The sequence below is a fragment of the Macrotis lagotis genome, chromosome X (assembly GCF_037893015.1).
Source record: "Macrotis lagotis isolate mMagLag1 chromosome X, bilby.v1.9.chrom.fasta, whole genome shotgun sequence".
NCBI lineage: Eukaryota > Metazoa > Chordata > Mammalia > Peramelemorphia > Peramelidae > Macrotis > Macrotis lagotis.
In genome coordinates this window covers 311924687-311940643 of record NC_133666.1, presented here as the reverse complement: position 1 = coordinate 311940643, position 15957 = coordinate 311924687, and the positions used below count along the sequence as shown (strand labels likewise).

Sequence of the window (15957 nt, the reverse complement as noted above, 5' to 3'; positions counted from 1 at the left end):
AGGCAAATGATATTTCTAATTCAATAATTCTTTTTATTTCTAGTTCAAATACATCCTACAAACCACCAACAGATCCTACAATGCTTCATTCATTATTTATATTTCTTTCTCTTTTGCTTACACATTTTCAGTGACTCCACATCGATTAATAGATTATGGTCTATATTCTTTAGTCTGGAATTCAATGCTTTCTATAGTTGAGAGCTAATCCAAGTTTTCCATCTTTCTCTATGGTTGCTCCCCTAGACATTCTCCAGCTAGCGTGACCTACTCACTAAGCCTCTGGACATAAAATATTTAATTCCTCCAGTGCTTTACTCATTATCTTCTCATCCATTTAGCCAAATTATTATGTCCTCCAAATCTTTCGAGTCACAGTTTATGTCCCAACCCTTCCATGAAAGCTTCTCTAAGTACTCTAATCTCTTCCTCTGAACTCTCATGATATAGACTATTTGTAAATCTCATGTGACAAACAACACAAGGCAAGGGATTAACTTTGTGTATTCCTCAATAGATGATAAATTTCTTGCAGACAGTTTTATTCCTTTGTGTTCCCTGTAGTCCTAGGTACATCATAGGCATTGAGCAAATATCTATCAAATGAATAAAACAAATCTAGCTTTTACCTGAACTGTGACAACAGCTGCTCCCTGGCATTTCCTGCTGCTGCTGCCCCGACACTCCAGATGCAGTGTGATCTGCTCTTCTCGATTAACATACTGTTTGGGAATTGCATCCAACAGCTCACTGTCCAGAGCAACTTGCTGGGACTCTCGAAGGGTCGCAGTTCTGAAAAACATCATCAGGACATCAAATAAGGCACTAGGGAAATATACCCTGAAGACAATGTGGATCACCAGGCCCTCTCTGAGGCCATTAAGAAGGGCAATGTCAAGGGACCCACCAGGACAGACATGTCTTCCAACAACTTTTTAATCAAGGATTAAAGAGATTTGCACCAGGGTGGACAGGATTTCACAATAACAATCTCTGCCTTTTTCCTAGGATAAGAAATGTCTTGGGTGCCACTGCCCAGGTGTAATGAACTATATAGTAAACTCTGCTTCATATACAGAATGAGAGAATCACCACCCATGTGAACCACTGGTAGAAACTAAAGCCACTCCAGAATTCTACATTATAGAAGGGAATAAGTGCTCCAAGGCTGTTATGTCATAGATAAGACCTTGTGGAAGGAGGGAGCTAAGGAGAGAACAACAAGACAACCAAAAACAAAGCTCAGGAAACATCACATGTCAATTACAACCATTGATTTTAGAGATAAATGAAGCAATTCACTTCCAAGACTATATGAATGGGGCTAACTGGGTGGTGCAGTGGATAGAGCACCAACCCTGGAGTCAGGAGGATCTGAGTTCAAATTCAACCTCAAACATTTAGTCATTACCTAGCTGTGAGCTTGGACAAATCACTTAACCCCACTGCCTTTTAAAAACAAACAAACAAACAAGACTATATGAAAGTCTTAATTAATTTATAATGTGAAATGGTTGCTGATATTTCATAGAATATGCCAATGATTTCTTTTTTTTTTTAGGTTTTTTTGCAAGGCAAACGGGGTTAAGTGACTTATCCAAGGCCACACAGCTAGGTAATTATTAAGTGTCTGAGACCGGATTTGAACCCAGGTACTCCTGACTCCAGGGCCAGTTCTTTATCCACTACGCCACCTAGCCCCCCCATGCCAATAATTTCTTAGTCTACTTGCATGAGCTGACATGCTGTAGACTTTAAAACTAACTCTAAAAAGCTTTAGCACTCCTTTAATAATATTTATAACAGAATAAAACAATTTAAGCACCTTTATTATAAGGGACCTTCAAAGTCATCTAGTCCAATTTCCTTTCCAATGAAGGAATCTCTCTTTTATGACAAATGATCATTCATAAGCACATTAATATTTCCAGTGACCAAAAACTTACTATCTCATAAGACAAAACGATTATATTTTCTGGATGCACTGTACTGAAAAATTCTCAAATTTGAAGATAACAAAAAGCTCAGGTAGATTAAAGTCCTATGCTGAGGCTAAAAAAAAATTTAGCTACATAGGAAAAGAATGGAGGAAATGTGAACAAATTCATTTCATATGAAAAAGACTATTGAATTTTGGCTTATAACATGCTTAACATGAATCAAAGTTGGTTACAGCCACCAAAAGTCACTATGATTTTACAGTTTACTAAAATTATAGTTGAAATCTGTCTATAACTCCCACACATTAGGACACCATCCAGTGCAATGTAATATAAGTTTAATGTTTTTTCATATGGTACTTACTGGTTCTGGGATAAGACCAAGGGCAAATTATTTCAGATAGGGAATTATATTTTTCTTTTCATCCCAAATACATACTGTGAAACTAGCACATTTTAAGAACTGCTTAATGAATATTTGTTGGCTAATTATTTGGGCTGTAGTTTATGCATTGGTAATGGGGGGGCAACATTTATACCACCTGCTTCACAGCTTTGAGAATCAAGAGCCTTGTTGTTGTTTTGTGTTTTTTTTAGATTTTTTTTTGTAAGGCAAATGGGGTTAAGTGGCTTGCCCAAGGCCACACAGCTAGGTAATTATTAAGTGTCTGAGGCCAGATTTGAACCCAGGTACTCCTGACTCCAGGGCCGGTGCTCTATCCACTGTGCCAACAAGAGCCTTGTTAAATTTAAGCATATCATACATATAAGATTATATGACATCCCATCTAATTTTTAGAGATGGCTATCAGGTATTCCTATCCTCACATCTACTTGCTATGGTCCTTACCAACTCAAGTCTCTTCTCTAAACTAAAAATCCCCAATTTCTTCAACAATTTTTTACAAGATAGTTGTTCAGAATTAGAGAATCTCAAAGTTAAAGGGAACCTCAAAAGTCATCTGATTCAACATATAGTGGAACAAGAATCTCATCCTCCCTGCCAAAGTGATCCTATGCCTTTTTTGTTAGACCAGTTATTTCCTGACATAACTCTTTCCCACAAGGAAACCTCTCAAGTAACAAAGAAGAGTTAAAAAAAAAAGGAGCCAATGGGGTGGCTAGGTGGTGCAGTGGATAGAGCACCGGCCCTGGAGTCAGGCATACTTCAAATCTGGCCTCAGACACTTAGTAATTACCTAGCCGTGTGGCCTTGGGCAAGCTACTTAACCAATGCCTTGAAAAATCTTTAAAAAAAAAAGGGGGGGCCAAGAATTTGATTTAACAACACATGTGACACTTTACAGACATACTTCCCCCCCCCAACTCTACTAAGAAAACAAAATTATGTTTCAAAATCTGTTCTCTTAAGAACAAGACCTGTGTGTGTATATGTGTGTATGTTTCTATGTGTGTCTGTGTGTATGTATAGATAGGGGGAGCAGGGAGAGAGTGTTCTCCTAATTTTACCTCCTTCCCTCAATTTCAATTCAGATAAATCCTACCCTCTTTCCAAGAAATACTCATATTTAGCATTCTTTATGACACAATAATACTCCATTCCATTCATATCCCACAATTAGCTCAGCAATTCCCCAATTAATAAGCATCTACTTTGTTTTCACCTCTTTGCTAACACAAAAGGTATGAATGACTAACCATTTGTCCGTAAATGACCTTCTTCAGGTATGTATTGCTGATTCAAGGGAAGCAGTTGAGTGACCTCATAAAATCCAAAATTATTTTCTAGGATACATAGATTCACAGTTCACTCTTTGAATTTATCTTCTTTTGTCCAATTCTGTTTAATTTTTTTGCATGTCTTAAATATCTTTCTTTGTGTGTTCTTCCCATCTACCCTAGACTGATTTCCCTGTAAAATTTCATGTCAAAATCTCCTTACTGTGCTCTCAAAGGTTTAGCTAGTATCATTTCAGATTTAAAAGATAAATACAAATAAAGCAAATACAACAAAGATTAAAAGGAAGACAGTGAAAGAATTTTTACAACTAGTGTTTCTGACAAATAACTCATTTCTAAAATATATATATTTTATATATATATATGTATATATATATACATATATATATATATATATAAAACTGAGTCAAAATTGTAAGAATACAACATTCCCCAATTGATAAATGGTCAAAGAATATGAAAAAGCAATTCTCAGATGAAGAAATTAAAGTTGTCTATAGTCATATGAATAAATGCTCTAAATCAATGGAGAAATGCAATTAAAACAACTCTGAAGTACTAACTTACACCTATCAGATTGGACAATATGACTAAAAAGTAAAGTGATCAATGAGAGGATGTGGGAAATATGGGACATTAATGCATTGTTGGTGGAGCTGTGAACTGATCCAAACTTTCTTGGAATAATTTAGAATTATGCCCAAAGGGTAATAAAACCATGCCACTTTGATCCAGCAATACTACTATGTCTACATCCCAAAGAGATCACAAAAAAGGGTAAAAAAAATCCACATGTACAAAAATATTCATAGCAGCTCTTTTTTTGTAGTGGTAATGAATTGGAAATTGAAGAGATGCCCATCAACTGGGGAATGGCTGAACAAATTATAGTATATGAATTTGTTCTATAAGAAATTATGGGGCTGCTAGGTGGCACAGTCGATAGAGCACCAACCCTGGAGTTAGGAGTACCTGAGTTCAAATCCGGCCTCAGAAACTTAATAATTACCTAGCTGTGTGGCCTTGGGCAAGCCACTTAACCCCATTTGCCTTGCAAAAAAAAAAAAAAGAAATTATGAGGAATAGGACTTCAAAATAGCCTGGAAAGACTTCATGAACTGATGCTGAGTGAAATGAGCAGAACCAGAAGAACATTATACACCCTAATAGCGACAGTGGGAGATGACCAACTCTGATGGAACCATTCATTTCAGTAGTACAATAATCAAGAAAATTCTAAAAGACTTATGATAGAAAAATCATCACATTCAGAAGGAACTATGGAGTTCAACTGTAGACCAAAGTTTACTATCTTTCAATTTTTTGAAATTGTCCTATATATTATGTTTTTTTCTCACATTCTGGTTTGAGTCTTCTTTCACAAAATAATTAATATGGATCTATATTTAGCATTGTTATACCTGTAGAGCCTATATTAGTTTGTTTCCTGTCAGCAGGAAGGAAGGAAGAAAAATGTGAAACTCAAAACCTTCCAAAAAAATGACTGGTGAAAACTACCATTGCATATAGCTGGAAAAATAAATAAATTATCAAATATTTTTAAAAAATAAACTTTTAATTTGCTTTCCTACAATTTTGAGCACGTGTAAAACTATGCCTAGTTTTCCCATCTCCATCATAAATTCTTAAATTAACTTTTATAGGGTTCCTATAATTAATGTTAAATTAGTTGTTACAATTTCAAATATTTTGATTTATGGATAAAATAAAAATTTTTTATAATTAAAGAAAAAGCATAATGGGATCTTGTAACCTCTATATCTTTCAGTCAACTGAATGCAACAAAGATTCTACTGTGAAATATCATTTGTGAGAGCCTTTGTTTCCCTACTAATGATGATTTTCATTAAAAAAAATTCCTATGAGAAAGTAGGCATATATATACTTCATAAAAAGTTTATGTAAATCAACTCTCAAAAAAACCCATAAGAATCTAAAAAATGTTTTACTTATTAGCAAATATCTAACTTATTTGCCAAGCAGAGAGATATGGAAGTCAACAACAAATCCAATTTAAAGTACTAAGCTCAAGAGATTTCACATAAAAGTCAAGAAAAAGTTTTTTCCATGGAATGGAGGGAGGAAGGCAAGGGGGAATGAGTGAGCTTTCATTCTCATTGGAAATAGCTCAGGGAGGAAATTTCATACACACCTAATAGGGTGAGGAAATCTATCTTGCCCTGGAGAAAGAAGGGAGGAAAGGGACGGGATGAGGGGGGATGGGGGGAGGGAAGGGGGGAATAGGTGATAGAAGAGAGGGAAGATTGAGGGAGAGGGTACTCAGATTCAATACATTTTTGGACAGGGCCAGTATGAAAGGAGAGAGAGAAAAGAATAAATGAGAGAGGGGAGAAATAGAGTGGAGGTACAGCTAGTAATAGCAACTGAGGGAAAAATATTGAAGCAACTTCTCTGGTGGACTTATGATAAAGAAAGCAACTCACCCCAGAGACAGAGCCATTGAAATCTAAACACAGACTGAAGTACAATTCTCTCTCTCTCTCTCTCTCTCTCTCTCTCTCTCTCTCTCTCTCTCTCTCTCTCTCTATTCTTAAGGTTTCTCATCTTCTTGGGGGGGGTGGGTTATGTTGATTCTTATATTTACTCTTGTAACATTCAATTTACATCAATGTATGGCATGGAAACAATGTAGAGACTGTCAGATGGCCTTCTGTGGTGGGGGGAGGGGGGGAATCGTAGAATTCAGAGCCTTGCAAAAAATGATGGGTACATATTACTATTGTATATAATGGGAAAACAAATAAAATGTTAAAAAAAAATAAAGTATTAAAGCTCATTTTTAAGATCTTACATAGATGGATGTTGAAACATTTTAAGTAGAATTTCCTAATAAAACAAAAGAAGTAGCGTTAGATAAAACCAGTTTAGAGTCTCAACTAAGCAAAGCCATCCCAAGGACCCTGAAGGATAAAAAAGGAAGGAGAAACAACAAAGAAAAATGGAATGATCTTCAAGGATTTCTATGACGAACTTTTTTTCATCACCAAGGATAGTAAAGGTATCACACTTGAAGTCTAACATCACAGTGTTACTAAAGAGAATAAAAATGGGGAAAAAAATCTGGATTAGACCAAATATAAACAGAAAATATTCAAACTGTTAACAATAGATTTGAAAGGGCACTGAGAGATCAATTCATAAAGTATCTGAAGGAGTGAAAGATAGTAAAGGCATGAAAAAAACCTGGGGTTTTATTAATGATGAGGGAAGAGGAGGACAGAGAACAACATTACTAACCTGTTTTGGGGTTGTTTTTTTTTAGGTTTTTGCAAGGCAAACGGGGTTAAGTGGCTTGCCCAAGGCCACACAGCTAGGTAATTATTAAGTGTCTGAGACCGGATTTGAACCCAGATACTCCTGACTCCAGGGCCGGTGCTTTATCCACTACGCCACCTAGCTGCCGCCTACTAACCTGTTTAATAATTTATTAAAAATGTGGACCAATTGGGTATCAAGAAATGAATACAATGTGGGGGCAGCTAGGTGGCACAGTGGATAAAGCACCGGCCCTGGAGTCAGGAGTATCTGGGTTCAAATCCGGTCTCAGACAGACACTTAATAATTACCTAGCTGTGTGGCCTTGGGCAAGCCACTTAACCCCGTTTGCCTTGCAAAAAAAAAAAACCTAAAAAAATCAATATAATGTTACAGATGTGGTCTGACCATGGCAAAATACAGGGAGATTTTTACATCCTTTAAAATGATAGTATTCTATTAACTGGTGGCCTAAGATCAAATTAGCTTGTATGATAGCCACTGTAAAATGCAGATACATACTGAGCTTACAGTCAATTAAACCCATTAAGTCTATTTGAAATAAACTATATTATACCAGGTATAGTTTTTTAAGCTAATATAGGTTTGATTCTTATTTCATATTGGCCATTCCCCAGTTGATGGGCATCTCTTCAATTTCCAATTCATTACCACTAAAAAAAGAGCTGCTACGAATATTTTTTGTACATGTGGGTTTTTTACCCTTTTTGTGATCTCTTTGGGATGCAGACATAGTAGTATTGCTGAATCAAAGTGGCACAGTTTTATTACCCTTTGGGCAACAAGTTTCTGACACTTGATAAGCATAATGACTTCATACAATAGACAATTGAAATGTTGAACAGTGTTAAAGCACAGTTACTGCAACATATCCAGTAGATATAGATGTCTACCAGGGAATATTGCTAGGTGAAATAATTGGATTTTTTAAGATAAGGATCATTTTACTAGCTAAGAATCTAATCAGTTGAGTTATCCAGTCCATGTTTTCCATCATGTCTATCAAATGTCAAAAGAAGTTTTATAATTTCCTTTCAATCCTTCATATTTGTTTAATGAATGTTGAATGAGAACCTTGCCAAAATCCTGACATATTATGTTTATCACATTCCTCTAAACTATCTGCTTGTAATCTTAACAGAAAAGGAAATTTAGTAAGTTTCAAATGACTTGTATTTAGTGAACCTATTCTGCTTCCCAGTAAACACCATTTTCCTCAATGTTCACAAATCATTCATTTAACAATTTCATACATAATTTTGCTAATTGACATTAAGCTAATATTCAGTAGATTATTTTCCCCCTTTTAAAAATTGAGATGTTTACCCTTAATCCCCCCTTTCCAAAATTCTGATTCTCAGCAGAAATTCACAGATTACAGTTAATGATGCAAGATGTTTAAATGCAGGTTATCTGATATTCTTGGAATTTAATTCATCCTGGTCTACAGAAAATTGTATTTAGACCAATTAAGTATTATCTTACTATCTCCTAGTTTACCTTGGGATTCAAATTTCTCTTAACCATGTTTGTTTACCCTTTCTGTTATGAAGATCTTGTTTCTTGCATTCCAGAAGCAAAAGAGAGGGAAGAGACCTGCTTTCTATTTATGAAATAGTAACATTTCAGTATCTGCATGAAGCAATGGGTCTTTCTCTTTATTATTCTTTTTATGCAGGAACAAACCTAAAAAAATTCCCTATCTTAAGATTTATGTTATATGTTCTATAAGAATAAATCTTAAGGTTATTCTTGGCTATAATCTTTCTGAACTAATTCTTATAGATCTCTTCTGCATTTTTTTATTTACTATGGGTAATTTTGACTACTTCCAAACTTCACTTCTGAATGAATGAATGCATGAATCAAAACGTATTTATTAAGGGTTTACTATGTGCCAACCACTATGCTGAGGCTTTGGAGATAAGAAAAGTGACATGGTCTCTGGTCTCAAGAGCTAACACTGGGGAAGACAACACATAAAAGAAAGTTCATCTGCAGGAAAGATAGAGAGATCTGCAAGTCCTAAGGGTTCATTAGCAGGGTGAACATCAAGGCCCAGAGGCCCTTGGGTTATGTCAGTAGGTCAAATGATTGGGGGTTTGCAGTATATTGAGACAAGTAAAATGATAAAAACCTGGAATATCTAAGGAGACTGTGGCATAGGAGATGGTACTCTTTCATCTGATTGAAAGGAAGAGTTGGTAATTCTCATCTCATCTCTCTCATGTGAGCCAGGAAAAAATACAGATGGATTCTGAAGGATCCACGAAGTTGAAGGGGAAGGAAAAGAGAAAAAAATGCTACCCCCATGATAGTGAATTCTCCTGAAACCTGGTCTCGCAAATGGATTTTGGAATAGACATATACAATCTAAAAAGATACCTCTACTTTTTCTTGGATCTGTGACTGTATATTCAGAATTATATTTGCTTATCAGTTAGTCCTCTTGAACAATCTTCCCTTTTGAATTCTCTGGCTATGAGCTCATGCCTATCACTTCTTTTAACCTGTGTCTGTTTTCCTAAATTATATGATTAACCATACCCAACAATCACCTCCTTGATGATGAAGAGGTGCAAGATGACCTAGCTGCTTTTTTACTCCAAGCTTTTCTCACAGCCACTTCTATAACCAATTCTCCTACTTACTGATCAATATCAGATCCCCTCAATATTTTCTATACCTTCTGAAAGAAAAAAATGTAAGCAGGGAAAATCAAATCCTCTTCAAAGAAAGAATTCCATCAAAGGTTTGGATAATTGAAGTCCCCATTAGTATTATATTTGATCTATTTGGCAGATTTCTGATTCATTCATATCTTCCATCTTGCCGGGTAGTCAATAGTACAGTATATAATCTCACTATAATACCACTAAGTATGGGCAACTAGGCAGCACAGCAGATAGAACAGCAGTCAAGAAGACCTGAGTTCAAATCCAATCACAGATACTTAATAGCTGGTTAACACTGGGCCAGTCACTTAACCTTGTTTGCCTCAATTTCCTCATCTGTAAAACAAACTGAAAATGAAAATGCAAACCTCTCCTTGCCAAGAAAATCTCAAGTGGGATCACAAGGAGTCAGACTCAAACCAACCAACTATAAACAGCAAGCAACATCACTTAAGTTCCTCTCTCCTTTTACCCTCACCCAAGTGCTTTGCATGCTGCTTCCTCTCAGGTTTGTTGAATTCTATTAAAAATATATTATCTTCCTGACCTACACTACCACTTTTGATCCCCTCTATCAGATCTATTAATTCTAAAAAAGAAACATACTTCAATTGGCAAAGTCCCTTAATAAATCTCTTCCCACCAACTCTTGGTGAAACCTGTAAGGCAATATTTATGTCCTTATATTAAAAACTCAATCTCATTTTATTTATACATAGTACATTGATATTTATGCACGTAAAGTTATTAGTTTTATTCCTAGCCATGTTTCCAATCATTTCTCTTCTAAATAACCAAGCAACACATACACTATGTTTGTGAACAACTTAGCAAAAAAGTCTTCATGAAAGAAAAAGTCTTTAATTTAGAATGAATTATAAACTCTAAAATGATAAGGCCTGGCTCTTTTGCAGTGGCAGAGTGAAATATATATAGCCCTTTCTAAAAAAATATCTGGGCAGCTAGGTGGCACAGTGGATAGAGCACTGGCCCTGGAGTCAGAAGGACCTGAGTTCAAATCCAGCCTCAGACATTTAATAATTACCTATTTGTGTGACCTTGGGCAAGTCACTTAACTCCCCTGCCTTGTAAAAAATTTAAAATTATATTAAATTTAAAAATTAAAAAATGTCCTCTTTGTCCATCTGTAAGATGCCCCCTTAAAGGAAGGGAGACAGAATAAGCTTTTATAGAATTCTTTTGGATGCTGGAGTTCTGCAAAGTACTTTTTACAATTATTATCTAGATATATCTTTACAACCTTGAAAGATAATGGAGTATGAGTTGAGCCAACTTGGGGTAGGATGGATAAGAGAGTCACCCTCAAAGGCCAAAAGACCCGGGTTCAAGTCTTCCCATCTTTACCTCTGATACACGACAGGCTATATGACCTTGAACAAATCATTTAACTTCTCACTGCTTCAAGAAATTTCCTGAGACTATAAGCTGCAGAAAAAGTGCAGTCCTGAGCTAAAGATAGTTTTCTGATCTAGAAGTTCCCTGTACCAATGAAAATACAGATCTCACTCTTAAGCACATATACCTCATTCAACATTTGCAAGAATGTAAAAGATTTTTTTAAACCTGTACAAATAACAAATTAGATTTTTTAAAAATCAATGCTTTTTCATTTTAACATTTGTCTTCAAATAATATTTACACCTGCTAATACATAGAGTCTTGTCTGAAAAAAACTGAGTTGGCTTTAGCTGACTTTTGAATTGTTACCACATGAAATATAATATACAGTTCCTAAAAATATGTGCAATATTATTCGTTTTCTAAAAGAAACGAAAAGATGTATTATAACCTAAACATTCAAACTCAATTACTCAAACCAGCTTGCTCAGTGCTCCCAGGCTGAACCCACTTCAGGTGCTAAATCATTTGGGCTGTGCATTTAGTATGAAGAGGAAAGACATTTCAATGCATCATCTTACTTAGCATGCTGTTGCAAGAGATTCAGGTCTGGGCGTATAAGTTGCATAGTTTCCTTCTGATTTAGCAAACTAGATGAGGAAATGACAGGCACTGGAGCTTTGAAAGTATTCAGAACAAGGGGAGGATGGGGAGCCTCATGCTTCTTCAAGTTGCTCAAGATTCTCTCTTTGGCTGAAAGAAAGAGAATCAGAACCAACAAATCTTAACTAAATATGAAGCAAATGACAACAGAAGGTATCTTAACATTATTTCCTATCATTAAGGATCATGAAAACATAGAATATCTGAATACAGATCATCAGACTAAATAAATGTACTATTTTCTGACTTGGTCAACAAATCCTACCCAAACAGTCACAAGATAAAAAGCATTTTAATAAAACCTCAGGAGTGTGGTTAAAAATTATGGGGCAGCTAGATGGCACAGTGGATAGAGCACCAGCCCTGGAGTCAGGGACCTGAGCTCAAATCCGGCATCAGTCACTTAATAATTACCAAGCTGTGTGGCCTTGGGCAAACCACTTAGCCCCATTGCCTTGCAAAAATGTAAAAAAAAAAAAAAAAAAATTAACTATGCCCCATAATCAAGAATGTACAGTTTAATCAGAGTTGAGAGGCCAAATAACTGCAATAACTGCAAAAATAGGAGAAGAAAGAATGGAAAAAAAAGTTTAAAATGCCTGGTGCTCAAACTTCATGGACTAGATAGCATTCAGCTGTAATTCAAAGGGGGTAAAAGTGTTCTGGGACGTGTAAGCCTAAAAAGATTCCTTAGGTTAGCAGAGTTGGAAAGACCAGTTGCACAAGTAGAAAGTGAAAAAATATGCCTAAAACAGAACATAAGGGTCATGAGTTATGAAAGGTAAGTTCAGACAGAGTCAGTAGCCTTTAAGACCAAAATTTGAAATGAATTCAATTAAACACTTATCATTAAACACTACTGAAGGAAAATTTGCAATGGGAACTGATGAGCTAAAAAAGCAAAGCAAAATTAATAACAATAGCTTCTCTTTCATTTATATGATATCTTACAATTTTAAAAGATTTAGCCTCACATCAATTATGAAGATATGAATATGTAATAATATATTTTAAAACTATACAATACAAAGTGACATTTAATTGTATAATATCTTGTATTGTTAAAATTATCCCATAAATATTGATCCTAGCCTCCCCATTTGGATAGCAAACTTCTTGAGGTCAAGGATCATATCATGTAATTCTTTGCCTCCATAACTTCTAGCACAGGGCAGAATACATTGTAGTATACATTGTAAATAACTGTAAATAATACATTGTAAATACTTGTTGAATGGCTGGTAACAATTTTAGGAAAACCACAACATTATAGAATTAGTGTAAACAGTTCTCTGACAGACAATTCTAGCTCTGAAATCAATTAACAAAAGTCTGAAAAGAATCTGGTGATAATAACTGATTAGTCCCAAGAAGAAAAGGGCTAGATCTGGGGAAAAAAATTATATGGACAGAGGCAAAAGACTAAGAAAGAATTTGTCATATTGAGGTCTTGGACTTGGGGAATATATTATTGTGAAAGTAAGTAGCAAGGAAGGCAATATTACCATAATCAGTAAAAAAAAATATTTATTAGGCACCTACCATAAAGGACTTTGCTAAGTGCTAGGGATACAAAGAAAGACCAAAAAAAAAAAAAAAAGCTCTCAAGGAGCTCAGTCTAACAGGACGAAAATAGGCAAAATGCCATGTACATACAAGTTAATTAAGGATATATTAAAAATAACAGTAGAGGAAAGGCATTAACATTAAGGACTGGGAAAGATGTCTTGCAGAAAGTTAGACTTTAGTCAAGACTTGAAGGAAAAAGGAAATGCAGAAAATGGAGATTAAAAAGGGAGGCAGTACCTGGCATAGGGGACAATCAGTGAAAATGTAATCAGGATTGGGAGACAGAATATCTTGTGTAAGGAACAGTAAGGAGGCCAGTTTTCCTGGATCATAAAACATATAAATGAGTATAATATGTAGGAAAACTGAAAAGAGATTAAAGACCCAAAAAGCCAAACAGAGCATTTTATATTTGATCCTGGAGGTAACAGAGAACTACTTGAGTTTACTAAATGGGATAAGAGATGTGATACATGTAGAGGTAATAGAGGATGGACTGGAAAGATTTGAGGCAAGGAATCTAATCAATCTCAGCAGGAAGTCATGAGAGCCTATACCAAGGTGATAGCAGTGTTAGAAAAGAGAAGGGGACCTATATGAGAGATACTACAAAGGCAGAATCAACAGTACTTGGCGACTAAACAGATGTGGACTGAGGGAAGAGAGACAGAAAGAGCAGAGTCAAAGATAAAAGTCATAGGTTGTGAGCCTATGTGACTAGGAGGACTATAGTACCCTCCCTAGTAACAGGAAAGGGGGGAAATCTTGAGAGAAAAAAATAAATTTCATTTTGGACATTAAGAGTTCAAGATGTCTATGAGATGGAGAGCAATCAGGAATTATGCCCAAAGAGTTATAAAATTGTATATATGTCCAGCAATGTCACTATTAGGTCCCAAGGTGATCAAGGAAAAAAAGGAAAAGAATGTAAATGTTTTTAAAATATTTATAGCAACTCTCTTTGAATGGCAAATTGAAGGGATGCCTATCAACTTGGGAATGATTAAACAAGTTGTGGTATAGGATTATGATGGAATACCACTGTGCTATAAGAAATGATGAGCTCAAAGATCTTAGAAGCTTGTATGAAATAATGAAAAGTAAAATGAGCAGAACCAAGAGAACAGTCATAATATCTAAGAGCTAAATTTTTTTGAAGAACAATTGAAAGACTAAGTTAATCTGAGTATGATAATACTCAAATCAACTACAAAGGACTTATGAAGGAAGATGCTACACACTCCCAGAAAAAGAATTGAAAAATGGAAGTATGCATAATAATATTAGAACTAAAAAGTAAAAAAAAATAATAATAATAATTAAATTTTTAAAGCAGGTGTCTATGGAACAAGATGTTGAAATAGGCAGAAGATGCCGAGGCTGGAGGTTAAAAGAGAAGTTAAGGCTCTTCAAATAGATCTGAAAATCATCTGCATAGAGATGATAATTGAATTCATGAGAGCTACGGAAAATTATCACGTGAAACAGTATAGAGGGAAAAGAGAACTCAAAACAGAGCACTGGAGGACTTTCACTGTTAGCAGGTGTATCCTGGATGAACTCATCATAGTGAATGTGAAATGTAAGCAGTCATTGTCATTTGCTAAAGTCAGACACTAAAATAAATTCCAGTCTTCGGCTATTTACTGAATTGGTCACTATGTGCAAGTATTGTAATATTACCTATATTAATTGAAAGGAAAAGAGTCAGAGAAATGAAGAAATTCAGAGTCCACTCATATACAGATTAAAGAAAAACATATGAGTTTCTCAAGAATGAGGATAAAGAGAAAGTATTATGGGGGGATTCAAGACAGTCTTGGTAGGCATATACTCAGAAGAAGTGAGAGAAGCTAGTTAGTGAAAAATCTCCACCAAATATTTCATTTTTAAAATGCTTTTTGAAATAATAGAGAAGGGAGAGTTCAAGGTAATTTCAAGTCAATAAGTCAAGTCAAGAAATATTTATGAAATGGTTACTGTGAATTTCTACTTTTGTTCCAGATGGGAATTCTACTTTCTATTCTTATTGAGAAATAGGAGGAAAATTTTGCTAAGCATGACTCTACTGGCATAAAGGAAACTATTATTTATGCCCTTGAACAACTGAAATTGAATACTCTGAGTTACCCTTATATTAAGCTAGTATTTTTCCACTAAACAGTACACTAAGACATCACAATATGGGCACAATTTTCAATGGTCTAAAAGTTCATAACTATTCTCATTTTAAAAGTTTTCTTTCTTTTAAATTAGTAAGACCACTTGAACAAAACAAGTCCGTAAGAGGTCAACAGGATTATTCTGAAACACTATGATTTATCAAACAAGGAATCTAAATTCTAAATCTAACACTGACAGAACAGATGTTCTATCTTTGAATTCATTCACCTACAAACAGTAGTCTTAACTGCTCTTCATTAAATTGTTAACTCCTTGGGGCAGGGACTGTATTTTACTTTTTTATCTATAGGACTTAGAGTGCTTATTAAAGACACATAATAGGAATTTAATAAATGCTTATAGATTGGTTGATCAAACTATAATTTTTAAATGTTATGAAGCAACAGATGTCATTCAAAATAAATATATTAAAATTTGTTTCTGCAACATTCTTGTTGCAGAGTGGTATAGGATTATGATGGAACACCACTGCTATAAGATCTTGGAAGCTTGTACAAAATAATGAAAAGCAAAATGAGTAGAACAAAGAGAACAGTTGTTTTACAGTA

General features: G+C 35.1%; 1 protein-coding gene across 3 annotated transcripts in view; it reads right to left on the bottom strand.

The window, feature by feature from the left end:
- EPG5 (ectopic P-granules 5 autophagy tethering factor) overlaps positions 1 to 15957 on the bottom strand; it is a 140212-nt gene that overhangs the window by 50683 nt on the left and 73572 nt on the right. For all 3 annotated transcript variants that reach the window (XM_074201649.1, XM_074201647.1, XM_074201648.1), the window contains 2 exons: positions 11575 to 11746; positions 630 to 792 (listed from right to left, as the gene is read on the bottom strand). In XM_074201649.1, coding sequence (XP_074057750.1) covers positions 630 to 792; positions 11575 to 11746 — 335 coding nt within the window. The remainder of the gene's footprint in view (positions 1 to 629; positions 793 to 11574; positions 11747 to 15957) is intronic.